At 51.4% G+C, this 21,540-nt stretch overlaps 2 protein-coding genes and 1 long non-coding RNA gene across 8 annotated transcripts in view; all 3 read left to right on the top strand.

Moving 5' to 3' along the window:
• Window positions 1–9,561, top strand: part of LOC137596304 (segment polarity protein dishevelled homolog DVL-3-like) — a 13,667-nt gene extending 4,106 nt beyond the window's left edge. For 3 of the 6 annotated variants that reach the window (XR_011035524.1, XR_011035528.1, XR_011035527.1), the window contains 14 exons: window positions 363–496; window positions 613–704; window positions 811–952; window positions 1,500–1,596; window positions 2,211–2,280; window positions 2,488–2,627; window positions 2,831–2,907; window positions 3,190–3,257; window positions 4,624–4,704; window positions 4,894–5,028; window positions 5,133–5,300; window positions 6,543–6,722; window positions 7,214–9,364; window positions 9,440–9,561. Coding sequence is in view for 1 of the 6 variants with exons in the window: in XM_068316687.1 (XP_068172788.1) it covers window positions 363–496; window positions 613–704; window positions 811–952; window positions 1,500–1,596; window positions 2,211–2,280; window positions 2,488–2,627; window positions 2,831–2,907; window positions 3,190–3,257; window positions 4,624–4,704; window positions 4,894–5,028; window positions 5,133–5,300; window positions 6,543–6,722; window positions 7,214–7,518 (1,689 nt within the window). In the remaining 5 variants the exon portion in view is untranslated. Of the gene's footprint in view, window positions 1–362; window positions 497–612; window positions 705–810; window positions 953–1,499; window positions 1,597–2,210; window positions 2,281–2,487; window positions 2,628–2,830; window positions 2,908–3,189; window positions 3,258–4,623; window positions 4,705–4,893; window positions 5,029–5,132; window positions 5,301–6,542; window positions 6,723–7,213 lie in introns of all 6 variants that reach the window. The other 3 variants (XR_011035525.1, XR_011035526.1, XM_068316687.1) reach the window with 3 other exon arrangements.
• A 400-nt stretch (window positions 9,562–9,961) lies between these two features.
• Window positions 9,962–10,931, top strand: LOC137597044 (uncharacterized). The gene is made up of 2 exons (XR_011035601.1): window positions 9,962–10,484; window positions 10,612–10,931. It is a non-coding gene; the product is annotated as an uncharacterized lncRNA (long non-coding RNA).
• Window positions 10,932–15,387: 4,456 nt separating this feature from the next.
• mmp23bb (matrix metallopeptidase 23bb) lies at window positions 15,388–20,573 on the top strand. The gene is made up of 8 exons (XM_068316886.1): window positions 15,388–15,867; window positions 16,145–16,251; window positions 16,812–16,951; window positions 17,045–17,212; window positions 17,448–17,612; window positions 19,050–19,160; window positions 19,247–19,373; window positions 20,015–20,573. The coding sequence occupies exons 1-8, from the start codon at window positions 15,796–15,798 to the stop codon at window positions 20,205–20,207; spliced, it is 1,083 nt and encodes a 360-aa protein (XP_068172987.1). The 5' UTR covers window positions 15,388–15,795; the 3' UTR covers window positions 20,208–20,573.
• Window positions 20,574–21,540: the final 967 nt, after the last annotated feature.

Genomic DNA, 21,540 nt, shown 5'->3' with positions numbered 1-21,540 from the left:
AACTGACTAAGTGACTGACTGACTGACTGACTAAGTGACTAAGTGACTGACTGACTGACTGACTGACTGACTGACTGACTGACTGACTAACTGACTAAGTGACTAACTGACTAAGTGACTGACTGACTGACTGACTAACTAACTAACTGACTGACTGACTGACTGACTGACTGACTGTAACTAACTGACTGACTGACTAACTAACTGACTGACTGACTTACTAACTGACTGGCTGACTGACTAACTAACTGACTGACTGACTTACTAACTGACTGACTAACTAACTAACTGACTGACTGACTGACTGACTGACTGACTAACTAACTAACTGACCCACCATCTCCTGGTCTTTCCCCTCACAGCTCGTCTCTTCAGATGCCTGTCAGTCAGAACTCGGGGGTTCAGATCTTCTGTCTGTCACCACTGTGTCCAGTTTGGCCCCGCCCCCTGCAGAACGCACAGGCGTGATTGGACACTCCAGACCGCCCTCCTTCCAGTGAGTACCTGTCCTGACGGAGGATCGATCCTCACAGCTGCACGCCTTTAGAACCCAATAACCAATCAATGATCCTAATGAGATGAGGACACGCCTCCCTGTCGTCTGCCTGTCAGTGCTGCTGCTGTAATTGGTCAGGATGAGCTGCCCGGGTCAAAGGTCAAGTCTTCACCGGTCAGAAGAGAGAGAGGCGGAGCCAGTGACCCAGGTGAGGAGAACAAGCGCTTACCTGATCAGGTGGAACCACCTGAGCTTCTGATTGGCTGGCTGTTTGACAGTGTGTCTGCTCCTCTGATTGGCCGCTGTGGCTGCAGGCAGCGGTCTGAATGGCAACGCCCAGCAAGCAGCCGCACAGGAAGGGGCGGAGCCGGCAGGTGGAGGTGACGGCGGATTGACCCCCCAGAGCAGCCGGCTGGAGGCGACGACCTTCTGCTCGTCTGAGGACTCAGGAGGAAGGTTGGTCATCAGGCCCGCCTGATTGGTCGGCTCCGTGACACCCCCCCCCCCCCAGGACGTGTTGTTCTGCTCCAGTAAACCTGTTTAGACGCTGCCACCCTCTCCTGCTCTGATTGGCTGCTGCTGGTCATGTGACCAGCAGAGCGTCCGGTATTGTGCGACAGCTACAGGAGGGCTCTCAGTTCATTCTGGGTATTCTGTCTGGTTCTCACTCACTTTTGTTGGCTCTCGTGTTCACAGGTTTGATTTTTACTCTTTTTTATTGAGATATTAATTTTTGATTATTAATTTAGAATTGGTCAAATTTGTCTCCATTTGTTCTGAAGCTATAAAACCTGTTAGATAAATGATATCAAATGTATTTTACAATTCTGTCTGATATTTTTTCTATATTTAGTATTTTGGAAATGCAGGTTTAGATTTTTACAATTTCTTCTCAGGTTTTAATTTGGATAATGTAATGATCTTAAAAACTTATAATATCATTAATTTACTAATTACATCAGAATCTGACACCAGTGACGTTTAAACGTCTCTCCTGTTTCAGATTCAGCCAATCAACAGGGGAGGACAGCTCCTCACCGCGACTCCTGAGGCGACAGCGCCGGTGTCATCGAAAGCCCAAAACCCAGCAGATGGAGAGGGTAAACCCTAAACCCTTAACCCCTAACCCTAACCCTAAACCCTTAACCCCTAACCCTAACCCTAAACCCCTAACCCTAACCCTAAACCCTTAACCCCTAACCCTAACCCTAACCCCTAACCCTAACCCTAAACCCTTAACCCCTAACCCTAACCCTAAACCCCTAACCCTAACCCTAAACCCTTAACCCCTAACCCTAACCCTAAACCCTTAACCCCTAACCCTAACCCTAACCCCTAACCCTAACCCTAAACCCTTAACCCCTAACCCTAACCCTAAACCCTTAACCCCTAACCCTAAACCCTTAACCCCTAACCCCTAACCCTAACCCTAAACCCTTAACCCCTAACCCTAACCCTAAACCCCTAACCCTAACCCTAAACCCTTAACCCCTAACCCTAACCCTAAACCCCTAACCCTAACCCCTGATCCTAACCCCTGGCCCTAACCCCTAACCCTAACCCCTGACCCCTGACCCTGACCCCTGATCGTAACCCCTGACCCTAACCCCTGACCCTGACCCTAACCTGTAACGGTTCAGTTAGGATGCTGGATTGTGTTTGTTGTGTTGAATTAATGTTTTCTTCCTGTCTGTCCTTCCTGCCTGTCTGTCAGTCGGTGTCATTCAGCAGTGTCACTGACTCCACCATGTCCCTGAACATCATCACTGTGACTCTCAACATGGGTGAGTCACACAGTAAGCCCCGCCCCCTGCTGGAGGCGGAGCTCCAGGTCAACCATCAGGGTCCAGACGTCTCACCTCCTCTGCCTACCTGTCTGTCTGTCTGCCTACCTGTCTGTCTGCCTACCTGTCTGTCTGCCTACCTGTCTGTCTGCCTACCTGTCTGTCTGCCTACCTGTCTGTCTGTCTGCCTACCTGTCTGCCTGTCAGAGCGGTATCCCTTCCTGGGCATCAGCATTGTGGGTCAGAGTAACGACAGAGGAGACGGGGGGATCTACATCGGCTCCATCATGAAGGGGGGGGCTGTGGCAGCAGACGGGCGCATCGAGCCAGGAGACATGTTACTACAGGTACTGCAGTATTAATACTACTGCTACTCTAGTATTAAAACTAGGTACTACAGTATTAATAATACAAGTGGGGACACGTTACTACAAGGCACTACCTGTGTACTACAGATACCACAGTACTGATACTATAGTAATCCAGTCTGTCTGTCTGTCTTCGTGTGTCTTCCTGTCTGTCTTCCCTTCTGCCTGTCTGTCTGTTTCAGGTGAACGAGGTAAACTTTGAGGACATGAGTAACGATGATGCTGTTCGAGTTCTGAGAGAGATCGTTCACCAACCGGGGTGAGTCCTTTACTACTGCTACTAAACACTAAACCTCTGGGTGTACTTTTTGTAGTATTCTAATTGGTTAGATACTGTATAGAGTATTCTGGAAGAGCCATTTGTACTCGTCCATCATTTGTGTCTCAACAACTGGTCCCTCATGATGTGAAGCTCAGACTGTAGACCAGAGGAGTCTGCTGTGAGGCGCCGCCCTGCTGGTGGGGACGGTCTCCAACTGGTGTACCACTGATACCACTAACAGTACTCCTCCTGTCTGCTTCACACCCTGTCTGCCTGCAGTCCGGTGATGCTAACGGTGGCAAAGTGCTGGGACCCAAACCCACGAAGCTGCTTCACGCTGCCCAGGAGTGAGTCCACAAGACTACCAGGGTCGGCTACAGTTAGCTAGTGTCAGCCAGATAGTCATGATACAGTGGATCTGTAGTAAAAGTAGTAGCAGTAATAGTAGTAGTGGTGGTAGTGTCAGTAGGATTAACAGTAGGAGTAACAGTAGTAGTAGTAACAGTTGTACTATTAGTACTAATAATAATAATAATAATACTGTTACTACACTACATTGTGATCTGCAGTGAGAGCAGGGAACAGGTGGAGGAGAAGCTAGAGAGGTGGAGGTTTGTCCTGGAAAGGAGAGGAATGAAGGTTAGCCGCAGTAAGACAGAGTACATGTGTGTGAATGAGAGGGACCCAAGTGGAAGAGTGAGGTTAGAGGGAGAAGAGATCAAGAAGGTGGAGGATTTGAAGTACTTAGGGTCAACAGTCCAGAGCAATGGAGAGTGTGGAAAAGAGGTGAAGAAGCGTGTCCAGGCAGGATGGAACGGGTGGAGGAAAGTGTCAGGTGTGATGTGTGATAGAAGAGTTTCAGCTAAAATGAAAGGAAAGGTGTACAAAACTGTGGTGAGACCAGCGATGTTGTTTGGTCTAGAGACAGTGTCCCTGAGGAAAAGACAGGAGACAGAGCTGGAGGTAGCAGAGATGAAGATGCTGAGGTTCTCTCTGGGAGTGACCAGGATGGATAGGATCAGGAATGAGTCCATCAGAGGGACAGCACATGTTAGAGGTTCTGGAGATAAAGTCAGAGAGGCCAGACTGAGATGGTTTGGACATGTCCAGAGGAGAGATAGTGAATATATTGGTAGAAGGATGCTGAGTTTTGAACTGCCAGGCAGGAGACCTAGAGGAAGACCAAAGAGGAGGTTTATGGATGTAGTGAAAGAGGACATGAAGGTAGTTGGTGTGAGAGAAGAGGATGAGAAGACAGGGTTAGATGGAGGACACTGATTGGCTGTGGAGACCCCTGAAGGAAAAAGCCCAAAGGAAAAGAAGAAGTATTATTATTATTAGTCATAGTAGTAGTAGCAGCAGCGGTATTATCATTATTATTATTATTAGTAGTAGTAATAGTAGTAGTGGTAGTGGTAACAGTTTCAGTAGTAGTAGTGGTATTATTATTTTTACTATTATTATTAGTAGTAGTAGTAGTGGAAACAGTAGTAGTAGTAGTAGTAGTAGTAGTAATAATAATAGTAGTAGTGGTATTATAGTGGTGTTATTATTAATATTATTAGTAGTAGTGGTAGTCGTAGTATTAGTAGTAATTGAAGTAGGAGGAGAATGCTGCCCCCTACTGGTTGTCATCTTCTTCTTCACTTTCTTCATATTCGTCTGGTTCGACACATTTAAGACATTCTTCCCTCTTTGACCACACCCCTCCAGGTGAGCCAGTCCGTCCCATCGACCCCGCCGCCTGGGTGTCCCACACCGCCGCCATGACAGGGAGTGTCCTCCCCCACTATGGTAAGACAGGGAGTGTCCTCCCCACTATGGTGAGACAGGGAGTGTCCTCCCCACTATGGTGAGACAGGGAGTGTCCTCCCCACTATGGTGAGACAGGGAGTGTCCTCCCCACTATGGTAAGACCCCTCAGCCACTGGGCCCGTGTCCTTCATCTGGGTTTGACTCCAGCAGAACCATCGTGTTTTTCAGGCATCCATGAAGAACACCATCTCACCGTCCACAGTGACATGACAACCGTCGTCAAGGCAATGGCCAATTACGAGTCAGGCCTGGAGGTTCGGGATCGGATGTGGTTGAAGATCAACATCCCCAACGCCTTCATTGGTCAGCCTTTCTGGGGTTCATCCATGTTTGTTTGCTGTTGGGGGGGCTTGTGAACCGATCCAGGGGTTAAGAGCATCAACTAATGAAGGTTCTGGTCCATCCAGGTTCAGATGTGGTGAACTGGCTCCACTGCAACGTCGAAGGGTTCACCGACCGCCGGGAAGCTCGCAGGTATGCAGGAAACCTGCTGAAGGCCGGGTACATCCGACACACGGTCAACAAGGTGACCTTCTCTGAGCAGTGCTACTACGTGTTTGGAGACCTGTGTGCAGGTGAGAGCAGCAGGGGGTTAGGGTTAGCGTTAGGGTTTAGGTTAGGGGTAAGGGTCAGGGGTTAGGGTTTAGGTTAGGGTTTAGGTTAGGGGTAAGGGTCAGGGGTTAGGGTTTAGGTTAGGGGCAAGGGTCAGGGATTAGGGTTTAGGTTAGGGTTTAGGTTAGGGGTAAGGGTCAGGGGTTAGGGTTTAGGTTAGGGTTTAGGTTAGGGGTAAGGGTCAGGGGTTAGGGTTTAGGTTAGGGTTTAGGTTAGGGGTAAGGGTCAGGGGTTAGGGTTTAGGTTAGGGTTTAGGTTAGGGGCAAGGGTCAGGGATTAGGGTTTAGGTTAGGGTTTAGGTTAGGGGTCAGGGGTTAGGGTTTAGGTTAGGGTTTAGGTTAGGGGTAAGGGTCAGGGGTTAGGGTTTAGGTTAGGGTTTAGGTTAGGGGCAAGGGTCAGGGGTTAGGGTTTAGGTTAGGGTTTAGGTTAGGGGTAAGTGTTAGGGTTTAGGTTAGGGTTTAGGTTAGGGGTAAGGGTCAGGGGTTAGGGTTTAGGTTAGGGTTTAGGTTAGGGGTAAGGGTCAGGGGTTAGGGTTTAGGTTAGGGTTTAGGTTAGGGGCAAGGGTCAGGGATTAGGGTTTAGGTTAGGGTTTAGGTTAGGGGTAAGGGTCAGGGGTTAGGGTTTAGGTTAGGGTTTACGTTAGGGGTAAGGGTCAGGGGTTAGGGTTTAGGTTAGGGTTTAGGTTAGGGGTAAGGGTCAGGGGTTAGGGTTTAGGTTAGGGTTTAGGTTAGGGGTAAGGGTTAGGGTTTAGGTTAGGGTTTAGGTTAGGGGTAAGGGTCAGGGGTTAGGGTTTAGGTTAGGGTTTAGGTTAGGGGTAAGGGTTAGCATTAGGGTCAGGGGTTAGGGTTAAGGTTCGCGGTAGGGTTAGAGGGTTAGCGTTAGGGGTGGGGTTAGGGTCAGGGGTTTAGGGGTCACTATCGTGAACTACAGGGACCTTTGGAACACCTGCCGGTCACAAGGTGCATTAGTGTCACCAGATGAACCAGAACCATCAATATTCCCTGAAGAACATGCTGGTCCTGGTCTGGTCAGAAGGGTTAGAGCCTGAACCTGGTGTCGGGGCCTCACGTCCTAGAACGCCTCACTCGGGGTTGTAAACGAACCTCGGACTAATCCACTGACTGGTCCCGACTGGCCAAACGTGTCCGGCGGGCGTTCTGGGGGAACCGGACCCCCAGCCTGATGTGGTTCCTCCTTTGTCTCAGATCTGGGCCTGATGTCTCTTCTGGATCATCATGGAGTAGGAGGACCAGACTGGGACCCGCTGGCTCCTCCCCTCGCCCTCCCCTACCAGTACCCCACCCCCCCTCCCGCCCCTTCACCTCACCCCCCCCACCAGATGCCAGCCGTTAGAGGAGGAGGAGGAGGAGGTGACCAGAACAGAGGTACCACGCCCACCGTAACCCGCTGTTGTGTCAGCAGGGAGGGTACGGGTCCAGTCCCTCTGTGTGTGGGGGGGTCATGAACGTTTAAATGACCCTAAATAATAAAATAAGTAGTTCATCACTCTATCGCGGAATTTCGTTATTCACAGGTCGTCCTGGAACGCAATAACCGCGAACGAAGGATCGCTGTAGTGTGTCGACGGACACCTGGCAGCACAATGTGGAACCTTTATTCATGATGACATCACACTGTGACATGACTTAACTTTATTCACGATGACATCACACTGTGACATGACTTTATTCACGATGACATCACACTGACATGACTTAACTTTATTCACGATGACATCACACTATGACATAACTTTATTCACGATGACATCACACTATGACATAACTTTATTCACGATGACATCACACTATGACATGACTTAAGTTTATCCATGATGACATCACACTATGACATAACTTTATTCATGCGTCTACAGGAAGTAGCGGGTCCAACTGCACTGACGGTCAGAAAGGGGAAGGAGGAAGAGGAGCGAGCCAATCAGAGCCGGCTCAACAGGAAGTCAGCCCCTGTGACCAGCAGGTGGCGGCGGCGGACTCCCCAGGTGACGCCTGCACCCAGCTACACCCATCCTCCTTCCCCGGTTTCCTTGGAAACAAGGACTCCCGGGACCTCCTCCAGATGCCGTGTCCTGGGGCTCAGCACCATGACCTCCCCCCCGCCCAGCAGCCCCTGTGCCTCGCCGTGGGAAGCCCCAGCGACTTCTTTGTGGATGTCATGTGACCGTGACGATGATGAGTGTGAACCGCTGATGAAGAATCAGGAACCACACGGACCCGTGAACAAACCACTGTGAGCCCGCTGCTCCTCATCGCCATGACGATTGTCTCCAGGAGGGCTCAGACCTGCTTCAGTCACCAGGGACACCTGTTACCATGGAAACAGCTGTTCTAAACAAACCTCATTTAAAAATATTTAACAGCACAGGTGTGTCGACAACCACCGACCAATCACCACCTTCTACCACCTTCCTCTGGGGGGAACAAGTCATGACGTCACCACCAGGGCCCCCCCAGTGGACATAACGGTCATGACGTCACCATCAGCGCCCTCCCGCCAGTGGACATAACGGTCATGACGTCACCATCAGCGCCCTCCCCCCAGTGGACATAACGGTCATGACGTCACCATCAGCGCCCTCCCCCCAGTGGACATAACGGTCATGACGTCACCATCAGCGCCCTCCCCCCAGTGGACATAACGGTCATGACGTCACCATCAGCGCCCTCCCCCCAGTGGACATAACGGTCATGACGTCACCATCAGCGCCCTCCCCCCAGTGGACACGCTCCATGTCTGTCGTCTGTCTTCCCTATAAACAATAAAGCTGGTCACGTGTTCAGTGTGACGTTTCAATCACGTGACGTGTTGATGCTGCAGATCACGTGACTCCGTTCACAGGAACAGACGCTAGTGCTGGCTGGTTAGCATGCTAACAGGAGCTCTGCTGAGCTCACAAAGCGGTTCCGGTTCCGGTCGGGACTACTTCCGGTGGTGCAGTTCCGTCTCCCGGCGCTAGGGGGGGTCGCGTCCCGTTCCGCAGTGACGCCTCCCGGTGCAGCGGGCGGTGGGCGCGTGTCGAACCGGTGAGTCACGAGCGCTGGGGGGATCAGACGGGAGTCCTTTGGGGGAGGGGGGGTGACCCGGAACGGGACGCGGCCCGGGGGGGCTCAGCTGACGGGCCGCCGACATCTTGCCTCCGACCGGACTCGGGTTTCCACGGTCAGACGTCCCGGCGGAGGGACGCCCCAGCCCGGGGGCGGGGGGGGGCGCCGGGAGGGTCTGTCCACCGGACCGGTTACCGGCGGTGCTTCCAGCCCCGGTTCGGTGACGTCAGGGTCGGTCTCCGGTCCCGGTACAAACCGAGGGGATCCGTTTCACACCGGGGGGGCCGCTGCGGTCTCTCGGAACCGTTACTGTGACGTCACGGCGAACGTCAGCTGCCATTTACCGGAAACCGTGAAAGACGAGGTTCAGGCGGAGTTGGGCACGTGCTCCGGCCGCTCGCGCGCCCTTCTTTGACGGTCACATCCAACGGGCGGCAGTGGCTAAGCTAACATGCTAACAGCAGCTGTCTGCAGAATCCGTCTGACGTCAGCGGTCGTGTGACGTCAGTGGTTTTCCTTGATTTAAATTAAAATGATGAAAGAAAACGAAGTGACGTCAGAAACGTTGACCTTTGACCTCCTGTTCCGTCTCAGCTGCTGGTTTGGTGAAAATGAAGCTGCAGGTCCTGTGTTGTGTTTGACACACACACACACACCAACACACACACACACACACACACACCAACACACACACACACACACACACACACACACACACACACACACACCCTGTAGAGTATACTTCCTGCCACCTGACCTGTTTGTTCTTCAGCCTCCTCTTCATCACTTCACTGACTCCTGATCAGCTGTGACTCCACCCCCAGCCACCGGGGGCAGTGTTGATCTCCTGGGTGCATCCAGTACTGCGCGTGGACAGGATGTTGGGTTTCTTCATCAGGTTCATGTACACTAATGCAGTCCTCAGGGGGCGGGGCTAGCAGCATGACGCTACTTAGCAGAAGGTAGGGACAGCCAAGCAGCTAGCAGGATGCTAACGGCTTATAGCTGAGCTGAGACATGCCCCACTCTCACTTCAGGGAACTGTAAAGGTGTTCAGGTCTGGAGCCGCTGTCCCTCTGGAGCCGCTGTCCCTCTGGAGACGCTGTCCCTCTGGAGACGCTGTCCCTCTGGAGCCGCTGTCCCTCTGGAGACGCTGTCCCTCTGGAGACGCTGTCCCTCTGGAGACGCTGTCCCTCTGGAGCCGCTGTCCCTCTGGAGACGCTGTCCCTCTGGAGACGCTGTCCCTCTGGAGACGCTGTCCCTCTGGAGACGCTGTCCCTCTGGAGACGCTGTCCCTCTGGAGCCGCTGGCCCTCTGGAGCCGCTGGCCCTCTGGAGACGCTGTCCCTCTGGAGACGCTGTCCCTCTGGAGACGCTGTCCCTCTGGAGACGCTGTCCCTCTGGAGACGCTGTCCCTCTGGAGACGCTGTCCCTCTGGAGCCGCTGTCCCTCTGGAGACGCTGTCCCTCTGGAGACGCTGTCCCTCTGGAGACGCTGTCCCTCTGGAGCCGCTGTCCCTCTGGAGACGCTGTCCCTCTGGAGACGCTGTCCCTCTGGAGACGCTGTCCCTCTGGAGACGCTGTCCCTCTGGAGCCGCTGTCCCTCTGGAGCCGCTGTCCCTCTGGAGCCGCTGTCCCTCTGGAGACGCTGTCCCTCTGGAGACGCTGTCCCTCTGGAGACGCTGTCCCTCTGGAGACGCTGTCTCTGCTGCTCTGTGGTTTTTTTAGGTTTTGATTTTTGTAAGCGTTGGATGAGAAAATCAAAACCTAAAGAAAATACAGCGTGGACAGGAGCTACACGCCTGTAGCGTGTTCAGGGCCATGACTCAGAAACCTTCATCACTCAGCGAGGTAGGAGTGGAACTGATCTATAATCAATACCTGACCCTATGGAACACACTGACCTCCGTGTAGTCCTGCTCCCATTGGTTCTCCTGGACAGAGCCAGACCCCGCCCAGCGGCGCCATCAGGCTTTTCTGACCTCTGACCTCTGGGATGAATCAGCTGATTTATCGAACCGAGCTGCTAAATCAACATCACCAGGCCAGATTAACAGATGGCAGAGCGACAGAGCAGCATCAAGGTGCCAGATTATCAAGATTTAACCCAGATTATCAGTTTGTTTTAACCCAGATTATCAGTTTGTTTTAACCCAGATTATCAGTTTGTTTTAACCCAGATTATCAGTTTGTTTTAACCCAGATTATCAGTTTGTTTTAACCCAGATTAAAACGTCAGGTCTGAAGGCGGAGCCAAAGGTGAACTCCAGCGCCATTGGACGCAGCGATGCTGAAGGACCGCACTCCCAACACCATCCATGGGACCCGAACACCTTTACGGTCGTCACGGTATCTGAGCAGAAGTGTTTACCCAGAATGCTTCAGTCCAACGCCGTTCAAATGCTTCTCTGAAACTTTCATCCCTGTGTGTGTGTGTGTGTGTGTGTGTCTGAGTGTGTGTGTGTGTGTCTGAGTGTGTGTGTGTCTGTGTGTTTACTTTCAATTTTCTCAATAAAACTCCTCTTAACTGATTTGTTTGGTTCAATCAAACTTTATTTAAACTTCAAACTGCTGACAGAAATGACAAAGTTGTGGGCGTGTTGCGGCTGGACGGCGTGAGAAAGGCGCAGTGCATTGTGGGATGTTTGACCCAGAGCTGGGAACTAATGTCTGAACACACAGGGTGACGGTTCCAGGTTGTTGCCATGGTAACGGTCCGAAGAGCTGAAACAGGAAGCATGAACTCAACACAGGATGTGAGCCACGGCTTTTCAAAATAAAGCAGGAAGCTGTTGACAGTGGGCGGTGACGCTGACTTGTTCTCACGCTGCAGACAGCCTCAAACCGTCAGCCGGACGTCGTCATGGCAACCGATGGCCTAAAAACAGACAGACGGATGTTTGTTTCTAGCGTCAAGAGAAAGACGAGGCGTCAGAGATGTGGGAACGTGTGTGTGTGTCTGAGTGTGTGTGTGTGTGTGTGTGTGTGATGGACAGATGAATGAATGGAGGTAGATTTAAATCGTCATCCTTCAGCTCCATCTGACAGCCCCCCCCCCCCCCCCCCGTCCAGCAGCGCTACACATTCAGGGCTGGATGGTACATGGAGACCCCTGGGGGCCCCAACAAGGAACACTGAAGGATGATGCTGCATTCCTCTGTGAACTGGAATGATTGACCAATCAGAGCCAACATTTCTCTGACAGATCTGCAGGCTGATTGGCTGTTACATTCACAGCTCCTCCTCTGATGGAGTGACCAGTAGTGACCAGTAGTGACCAGTGGAGTGACCAGTAGTGGCCAGTAGAGTGACCAGTAGTGACCAGTAGAGTGACCAGTGGAGTGACAAGTAGTGACCAGTGGAGTGACCAGTAAAGTGACCAGTAGTGGCCAGTAGAGTGACCAGTAGTGACCAGTAGAGTGACCAGTGGAGTGACCAGTAGTGACCAGTGGAGTGACCAGTAGTGGCCAGTAAAGTGACCAGTAGTGACCAGTAGAGTGACCAGTAGTGACGAGTAGAGTGACCAGTAGTTACCAGTGGAGTGACCAGTAGTGACCAGTAGAGTGACCAGTAGTTACCAGTGGAGTGACCAGTAGTGACCAGTAGTGACCAGTAGTGACCAGTGGAGTGACCAGTAGTGGCCAGTAGAGTGACCAGTAGTGACCAGTAGAGTGACCAGTGGAGTGACAAGTAGTGACCAGTGGAGTGACCAGTAAAGTGACCAGTAGTGGCCAGTAGAGTGACCAGTAGTGACCAGTAGAGTGACCAGTGGAGTGACCAGTAGTGACCAGTGGAGTGACCAGTAGTGGCCAGTAAAGTGACCAGTAGTGACCAGTAGAGTGACCAGTAGTGACGAGTAGAGTGACCAGTAGTTACCAGTGGAGTGACCAGTAGTGACCAGTAGAGTGACCAGTAGAGTGACCAGTAGTTACCAGTGGAGTGACCAGTAGTGACCAGTGGAGTGACCAGTAGTGACCAGTGGAGTGACCAGTAGAGTGACCAGTAGTGACGAGTAGAGTGACCAGTAGTTACCAGTGGAGTGACCAGTAGTGACCTGTAGAGTGACCTGTAGTGACCAGTAGAGTGACCAGTAGTTACCAGTGGAGTGACCAGTAGTGACCAGTGGAGTGACCAGTAGAGTGACCAGTAGTGACCAGTAGAGTGACCAGTAGAGTGACCAGTAGTGACCAGTAGTGACCAGTGGAGTGACCAGTGGAGTGACCAGTAGTGACCAGAAGTGACCAGTGGAGTGACCAGTTGTGACCAGTAGAGTGACCAGTAGTTACCAGTGGAGTGACCAGTAGTGACCAGTGGAGGGACCAGTAGAGTGACCAGTAGTGACCAGTAGTGACCAGTGGAGTGACCAGTGGAGTGACCAGTAGTGACCAGAAGTGACCAGTGGAGTGACCAGTTGTGACCAGTAGAGTGACCAGTAGTTACCAGTGGAGTGACCAGTAGTGACCAGTAGTTACCAGTGGAGTGACCAGTAGTTACCAGTAGTGACCAGTAGAGTGACCAGTAGTGACCAGTGGAGTGACCAGTAGTGACCAGTAGTGACCAGTAGAGTGACCAGTAGTTACCAGTGGACTGACCAGTAGTGACCAATAGTTACCAGTGGAGTGACCAGTAGTGACCAGTAGAGTGACCAGTAGTTACCAGTGGAGTGACCAGTAGTGACCAGTAGAGTGACCAGTAGTTACCAGTGGAGTGATCAGTAGGGACCATTAGTGACCAGTAGGGACCAGTAGTGACCAGTAGTGACCAGTAGAGTGACCAATAGTTACCAGTGGAGTGACCAGTAGTGACCAGTGGAGGTTGGTCGTGTTCACACCCCCTCAAAGCGGTGATGTAACCTCAGTGTTGGTGTGTTCACCACCGGTCAGACTGAACGATGAAACGATGCCTCAGGCAGCAGAGGGGGTGAACATGAAATGATGACCTTGAGAAAACTAGGTCAAGGTCAAATTTCAACTTTAGTACACTCAGTGTGGTGGGGCCAAGGTGATGTTTTTGTTACATTAGTGAGGCCTACGGAGTCAGAAGGGTGAACCCTAACCCCCCCGTGGCCCCCGCTGTCTTCACTTTTCTGTTCCACTCTGTTGGTGTTGTAGGTGAGTGTCCAGGACGTTCCAGTCTGATGCACTGGTGCCAGTTAAAGAACATGAACACTGAGGGGGGGCGTCTGATGGATGGATGTGTAAAGGTTGGATGTGTAAAGGTTGGATGTTTAAAGGTTGGATGTGTAAAGGTTGGATGTTTAAAGGTTGGATGTGTAAAGGTTGGATGTGTAAAGGTTGGATGTGTAAAGGTTGGATGTGTAAAGGTTGGATGTGTAAAGGTTGGATGTTTAAAGGTTGGATGTGTAAAGGTTGGATGTGTAAAGGTTGGATGTGTAAAGGTTGGATGTTTAAAGGTTGGATGTGTAAAGTTTGGATGTGTAAAGGTTGGATGTTTAAAGGTTGGATGTGTAAAGGTTGGATGTGTAAAGGTTGGATGTGTAAAGGTTGGATGTTTAAAGGTTGGATGTGTAAAGGTTGGATGTGTAAAGGTTGGATGTGTAAAGGTTGGATGTGTAAAGGTTGGATGTGTAAAGGTTGGATGTTTAAAGGTTGGATGTGTAAAGGTTGGATGTGTAAAGGTTGGATGTGTAAAGGTTGGATGTGTAAAGGTTGGATGTTTAAAGGTTGGATGTGTAAAGGTTGGATGTGTAAAGGTTGGATGTTTAAAGGTTGGATGTGTAAAGTTTGGATGTGTAAAGGTTGGATGTGTAAAGGTTGGATGTTTAAAGGTTGGATGTGTAAAGTTTGGATGTGTTCTTTGTTAAATCCATCATTTGTGTTTCAGATGTGAATTAATTTTTACGTGAATCTCTTTTGGATTTTGTGTCGATGGGGTGATCCTGTAGTTTGGCTTCTATGGATAGATGTTATTTGAAGAATCAGAAATCTAACCCTCCTCCTCCTCCTCCTCCTCTTCCTCCTCTTACTCTTCCTCCTCTTCCTCCTCATCCTCTTACTCCTCCTCCTCCTCTTCCTCCTCTTCCTCCTCCTCCTCCTCCTCCTCTTCCTCCTCTTACTCTTCCTCCTCTTCCTCCTCATCCTCTTACTCCTCTTACTCCTCCTCCTCCTCTTCCTCCTCCTCTTCCTCCTCCTCCTCCTCCTCTTCCTCCTCCTCCTCCTCTTCCTCCTCCTCTTCCTCCTCTTACTCTTCCTCCTCTTCCTCCTCATCCTCTTACTCCTCTTCCTCCTCTTACTCCTCCTCCTTCTCCTCCTCTTCCTCCTCCTCCTCCTCTTCCTCCTCTTACTCTTCCTCCTCTTCCTCCTCATCCTCTTACTCCTCTTACTCCTCCTCCTCTTCCTCCTCCTCCTCCTCCTCTTACTCCTCCTCTTCCTCTTCCTCCTCCTCTTCCTCTTCCTCCTCTTCCTCCTCATCCTCTTACTCCTCCTCCTCCTCTTCCTCCTCCTCCTCCTCTTACTCCTCCTCCTCCTCTTCCTCCTCCTCTTCCTCCTCTTACTCTTCCTCCTCTTCCTCCTCATCCTCTTACTCCTCTTCCTCCTCCTCCTCCTCTTCCTCCTCCTCTTCCTCCTCCTCCTCCTCCTCTTACTCCTCCTCCTCCTCTTCCTCCTCCTCTTCCTCCTCCTCCTCTTCCTCCTCATCCTCTTACTCCTCTTCCTCCTCCTCCTCCTCTTACTCCTCCTCCTTCTCCTCCTCTTCCTCCTCCTCCTCCTCTTCCTCCTCCTCTTCCTCCTCTTACTCTTCCTCCTCTTCCTCCTCATCCTCTTACTCCTCCTCCTCTTCCTCCTCTTCCTCCTCTTCCTCCTCTTCCTCCTCTTCCTCCTCCTCCTCTTCCTCCTCCTCCTCTTCCTCCTCCTCCTCCTCCTCCTCCTCCCTCTCAGTGTGAAGCCCCTGAAGCGGGCCCCGGAGCCGGTCCCGGTGTTTGGACAGATGTTCTGGGAGCCCAACCCTACCTGTGGCCCCGCCCCCACGGCCCCAGAACCAACAACAGGAAGTGGTCCTCTGCTGACTTCCTGCTCCTCGGGACTTCAAAGACACACCGCAGGAACCGTTTGGTGGCGGAGAGGCGCGAGCGGCGGGACCGGGTGTCAGAGGAACGGGTTAAACTGTGTAAACACGCCCCCGCCACTCACACCTGACCCCGCCCCTCCGGGCGGCCCCGCTGCAGCAGGGAGCGCTCGGTCCGGGAACTTCCTCACACTTTGTTCCAGCGCGGAGCGGGACGCACCGGCTCCGGTCCGGCTCCTCACGCTCGGTTCCGCCGCACCGGACACCGGATCCCAGGACACGCGCGCCTCCTCCGCGGACACGCGCCTGTCGTTCATGACGCGCGCGCTTATCAGCTGATTGATTGACGGCCGTCAGGAGTCCAGATCCGACATGGAGAGGGTCCACATCCTGATGATGGTGATGGTGATGATGAAGATGAGTGGAGCCGCGCTCAGACCGCAGGTCAGCGATGATCAATCAATCAATCAATCAATCAATCAATCAATCAATCAATCAATCAATCAATCCTGATCAGTGGAGAAGGAAACTGTCTGATCATGGGGTTCTGGGTTCGTTGGTTGAGGTCCTGTCCAGGTGTGTTTGAGGCTCAAGTGTGTTTAGTGGGAGAATACACCCATTAAAGAGTGGAACCCAACACGGGGCGTGACACGGGCCCCCCACACGTACCTGTGCACAGGTGCATGATGCCTCCCCCATGTGTTCTTCTCTCCTCCTCCAGACTCCTGGCAGCAGCAGAGGGGTGGAGCCTTTCAGAGGAACCAGAACCAAACGCTACGCCATCAACTCCCTGGGACACAAGTGGACCCACCACAACATCACCTACAGGTACTGACGAACCCGCACCGAAGGACTGCAGGGGCTGGTCCTTGGTACTGACCAGGTACCAGCAGGTCCCGACAGGAACCAGCAGGTAACAGCAGGTAGCAACAGTGCTGATGTTGTCTCCATCAGCCATGAGATGGTCTCCTGAAGCTCAGCTCGTATCTCACGGTTCTGCTTTACCACCAACAGGCAGACAGGACCGTAGTTTGTGGTTCGGGTTGTGGAACATTCCGGTTTGCTTTGGGGTTTAACCCTCTGTGTTGGTGGAGATCACAGCTGGTTCCACACTGGATTGCCAGTGGAGCACCTCTCCTCCTGGATCCCCTGGTGGTCCTGACCCAGAACGGATCCAGCTGTTCCTTCAGCCCTGGTTCTTTTTCTGGTTGGAAACTCAAGTTCCCACCTTTGGGACTGAAACACTGATTTCGATTGGGCCAAATCGTCCAATTCATACTTTCTGATTGGCCAGCCTTTTACTCTGAGCAGGTCTTTACTCAGATGATTCACCAACAACTGGTCTGTCTGTCTGTCTGACTCTCCGTCCATCCATCTGTCCATCTCAGGATCATCAAGTTCCCAAACACCCTGAATGTTGATGACACCAGGAAGGCCATCAGCATCGCCTTCACCAAGTGGAGTGATGTGTCTCCACTAACTTTCTCTGAGGTCACTGATGACAACGCCACTGCTGACATCACCATAGGTAGGCGGAGCTTCAGTCTAAACACAGAGGGTAGTGAGCGGTGCATTAGTAGCCTGAATAACAGTGTGCTCTGTTTTTGTGCTGGTGCGTTAGGTTTCTACACCTTCAACCACACCGACTGCTGGTGGTCTCCTCTCCACCCTTGTTTTGACGGGCTGAATGGCGAGCTGGCTCACGCCTTCTTGCCCCCACGAGGAGAGATCCACTTTGATAATCATGAGTTCTGGATTCTTGGCAAATCCAGATTCAGCTGGAAACAAGGTACGGTAACAGTACGGTGATCCCTCGTTACTTGCAGTTGACGTTTTCCAGGACCACCCGCCAAAATCTAAATTCTGTGATATGGCAACTATTTTATTATTTATGGTAATTTAAACGTTTGCAGACCATCAACTGGGGTACAGACCTTTAACACGGGTACAGACCATTAACACGTGAACAGACCATTAACACGGGTACAGACCGTCCTACAACCTGTGTGTGTTTCAAACTGCAGGGGTGTGGCTAAACGACCTGGTCCAGGTGGCCGCCCATGAGATCGGCCACGCCCTCGGACTCTGGCACTCCAGAGACCCTCAGGCTCTGATGCACCCCAACGCCACCTACACCGGACAGAGGAACATCGCCCAGGACGACGTCTGGGGGATCCAGAGACTCTACGGTCAGAGGCAGCGTGTTAACAACCACCAGGTTTAGAGGCAGGGGGAATGAATGAATGAATGAATGAATGAGTTAATTTATTTCGAATAAGAAAAAAACCAAACAAAATAAAAATAACAATAACAAACAATAATAAATACACCAGAATGGTGTGAACACTATCATAAAAGGAGTAGGAAGAAGTGTAAACTTGTTAAACTCCTACCCCCTTATTCTCCAAAAAAAACATTACGAAATACTAGCTGATAATATTTACAGAAGTAAATCAATCATTTAAACGGCATAGTCATAGAAAGATTAAAATAAAAAAAACAGTAAGTAAAACAGAAGGAGAAAAAACAAATGAAACAGTAAAGTGATCAAATGAGGAACATAATCATTAAAGACAGAGTAAACCTTCAACTGAAAATGTCTTAACTGTTAATTGTGCTGCAACAACAGGCCTTCTTCTTTAAAATACCTCCCAAACATCATCTTTTTGTGTGACCTCTCAAACTGGTTGATGTTTGGACTGAGCTGAACCCCCACACTCAGTCTGTCCCACAGCTTCACTCCATGTACAGAGATACTCATGCTGTTCAGCGTCGTTTTAACTGGTCGTACTTTTAAGTTGAGCTCTCTTCTTAGGTTGTAATGCCCTTCTCTATCACTGAACATTGTTTCTTGCTCCGAACATTATTATTGCAGTTTTATATCAACAACAGACCGTAATAACAACTACGATTAGGGGTAATAACTCTACTAGGGTCAGGGGTAATAACGACTAGGTTTAGGGGTAATAACAACTAGGGTTAGAGTTAGGGGTAATAACTATACTAGGGTAAGGTTAGGGGTGATAGCAACTAGGGTTAGGGGTAATAACTATACTAGGGTTCGGGTTAGGGTAATAACTACTAGGGTTAAGAGTGATAAGTCGACTAGGGTCACATTTCGGGGTAATAACTCTACTAGGGGTTAGCGTTAGCATAGCATTAGCACAGACAGGGATGTTCATCATAAGTGTCAGTGTGTTGAAGTGCGTTGACCGTGTTGTGATGTGTTGACCATGTTGAGGCGTGCTGAAGCGTGTTGAACTGTGCTGATCTCCAAATGTGTTGAGACATATTGAAGCGTGTGGAGGCGTGTTGAGGCGTGTTTAGGAGGGTTGACTGTGTTGAGGCATGTTGAAGCGTGCTGACCTCTACAAGTGTTGAGACATACAGAGGCGTGTTGACTGTGTTGAGGCGTGTTGACTGTGTTGAGGTGTGTTGGAGCGTGTTGAAAGTGTTGAGGCGTGTTGAAGCATGCTGAGGCGTATTGACCGTGTTGAGGCTTATTGAGGCGTGGTGACTGTGTTGAGGCGTGGTGACTGTGTTGAGGCGTGGTGACTGTGTTGAGGCGTGGTGACCATGTTGAGGCGTGTTGAAGCGTGCTGACCTCCACATGTGTTGCTCCTCAGGCTGCCTGGACAAGAAGCGTGTGTGTGATCCATGGGCTCGTCTGGGCTTCTGTGAGCGGAGGAAGACCTTCATGAAGAAGAACTGCCCTCAGCGCTGTGACCTCTGCTACGGTGAGGTGACATCACCGCCCCCGCCTGCGGGGCCGCGGACCTCCGGCTTTGGGCCTCTGGTATGACATTCATTTCCTGTCCTCCAGAGCCGCTGGACGCTGTCGCGACGCCAACCCCGCCTCCAGCCAACGTCAAGATCAAGATGGTTCCCCGGGGCAAGGTGGTGGGTTTCCGCTGCGGAACTAAAAACCCCCGGTCTCCACCCAAAGTCAGGTCAGCTGATCGATGCTTATTGGTTCAAGGTGATTGCGTGCTAATCAATTAAGGCAACGACTAAAAGTCCAGAGCAGGACTGGACGAGTTTAAAAACCAGAACCAGAACGGTTCTGCTCATGAAAAATGACTGGTTAGCCAACATTTCCCACTGACTCACACGGGTTAGGGTTAGGGGTTAGGATTAGGGATTAGGATTAGGGGTTAGGATTAGGGATTAGGATTAGGGGTTAGGGTTAGGGGTTAGGATTAGGGATTAGGATTAGGGGTTAGGGTTAGGGGTTAGGGTTAGGGGTTAGGATTAGGGGTTAGGGTTAGGGGTTAGGGGTTAGGGTTAGGGGGTAGGGTTAGGGTTTAGGGGGTAGGTTTAGGGTTAGGGTTTAGGGATTAGGGTTAGGGGTTAGGGTTAGGGGGTAGGGTTAGGGTTTAGGGGGTAGGTTTAGGGTTAGGTTTTAGGGGGTAGGTTTAGGGGGTAGGGTTTAGGGGGTAGGGTTAGGGTTTAGGGGGTAGGGTTTAGGGGGTAGGGTTTAGGGGGTAGGGTTAAACATCAGGTGAACTTCTGGATGTCTCTTGAGTCTCACCTGAACCAGGTGGACGCTGGAGGACACAGGTGTGAACAGTCCCTGTCTGTCTGCTTCCAGCTGGTACAAAGACGGCGAGCAGATCCTGACCTCCGTTCCCGGACACATCATCATGAAGGACCGGGACCTCCGCATCGTGGCCAACGAGTTCAACGAGGGCGTGTACACCTGCCGCGTGCGTCGCCGTGGAGACGTGGTGTCGGCCAACTCCTGGGCCATCCGGCTGAAGCCGGAGGAGCCGTCCAACAGCTGACAAGGACACGCCCGTCACCCGGAGGATCACATGTTCTGGGCGTGTCCATGTGTTCCTCATGCTCCCTTTGGGGAACTCCAGGTGGGCGTGGCCAACACGGGCAGCTCTCCAGTAGGTGTGACCTCTCACCCCTCACCCATGACGTCATGGACTCATCCTCAGGCCAGGCGTCTCATGTCGTCCTGACCTCACCTGTAGGGGGTCCTGATGCCAAACCTGGACAGGACCATCTGGAGACGTGATGCACTCTGACCTCTGACCTGTAGCTTTAAGCTGTCACCTGTAGACCATGTAGGTTCCTGTGAACACGTGTTACTCCATGTTTTTACCTCACTTCCTATTAAATCCAGTCTGTGTTGTAGGTTCCATCTGCCTTCACTGATTAAGCCCCACCCACCAACACGCCCACAATGCTGCTCGACTAAGTGTTTAATGCTAACAGCTTAATGCTAACGTTAAGTGTGGAGAAGACCAGCGGTACCGGTCCAGGCTGTTCCCCAGTCCAGAATTAGAACCTAATTATCCTCAGTATGTGTATGTATGTTCTACCTTCCCTTTGGGTAATTATGTTGACAGTAAACAGACCGGTTTAAAACAACTAAACAAAATAAACCTAACATTAATAGAACGTCCCACTTTATCCACAAACAAACCTTTAGAACCCTCGCTGGAGGCTCGTTTGCTTCCTGAGCTGCCGTCATCAGGCTGTTTATCGTCGCCTTCCAGACAAACCCGGGGACAAAAGCCCCAAACAAAGCCCGTCTGGTTTTAACCCTCGCTGACCCACATCTACTGTTTGGGTATGGGGGGGGGGGGTGCAGACAGAACTTAAGACAAAGACCCCAGACGACAGAAGGACCGTGTTGACGTCACTGTCGTCCCGGGTTACTACCATCTGTGTTAGCGTAGCATCGCTATCTGTAGGCAGCAGGAAGTGATTGAACCATCGACCCACTGAAACCACTGAAGCCTCTGGAGGCGGGGCTCACATTAGACCGTTTCACCGCGTGAACCTGGACTGTGACCCTTCTGAAGGGGCGGAGGAACACCAAATGTTCATTCAGACCAGATCCTGTCAGAGATTTAAATTGTTAGTGAATTTCAGCTGCGGTGCATTGTGGGTAAGTAGACCTGAGCTGTGTCGTGACACATGGCTGCTAACACTGGAGATGATCACCCCGATTGGCTGAAGTTATATTCTGATGGTGTGTACCGTATTTAACTGTTTCTAATGGAACAGCGCCCCCCAGTGGAGCACCAGCGCCCCCCGGTGGGCCACCAGCGCCCCCCGGTGGGCCACCAGCGCCCCCTGGTGGACTGCCTCACATTGGTC

The sequence above is a fragment of the Antennarius striatus genome, chromosome 6, assembly GCF_040054535.1.
Source record: "Antennarius striatus isolate MH-2024 chromosome 6, ASM4005453v1, whole genome shotgun sequence".
Taxonomy (NCBI): Eukaryota; Metazoa; Chordata; class Actinopteri; order Lophiiformes; family Antennariidae; genus Antennarius; species Antennarius striatus.
The sequence above is the reverse complement of the archived record's forward strand: the minus strand, read 5'-3'. Positions and strand labels throughout refer to the sequence as shown.

What these genes read in the sequence shown, in the direction of transcription:
- mmp23bb (XM_068316886.1), top strand. Translation starts at nt 15,796, where the DNA reads ATGGAGAGGGTCCACATCCTGATGATGGTGATGGTGATGATGAAGATG. An exon ending in GAGCCGCGCTCAGACCGCAG is followed by an intron (nt 15,868 to 16,144) that starts GTCAGCGATGAT and finishes CTCCTCCTCCAG; the next exon opens with ACTCCTGGCAGCAGCAGAGG. An exon ending in CACCACAACATCACCTACAG is followed by an intron (nt 16,252 to 16,811) that starts GTACTGACGAAC and finishes TGTCCATCTCAG; the next exon opens with GATCATCAAGTTCCCAAACA.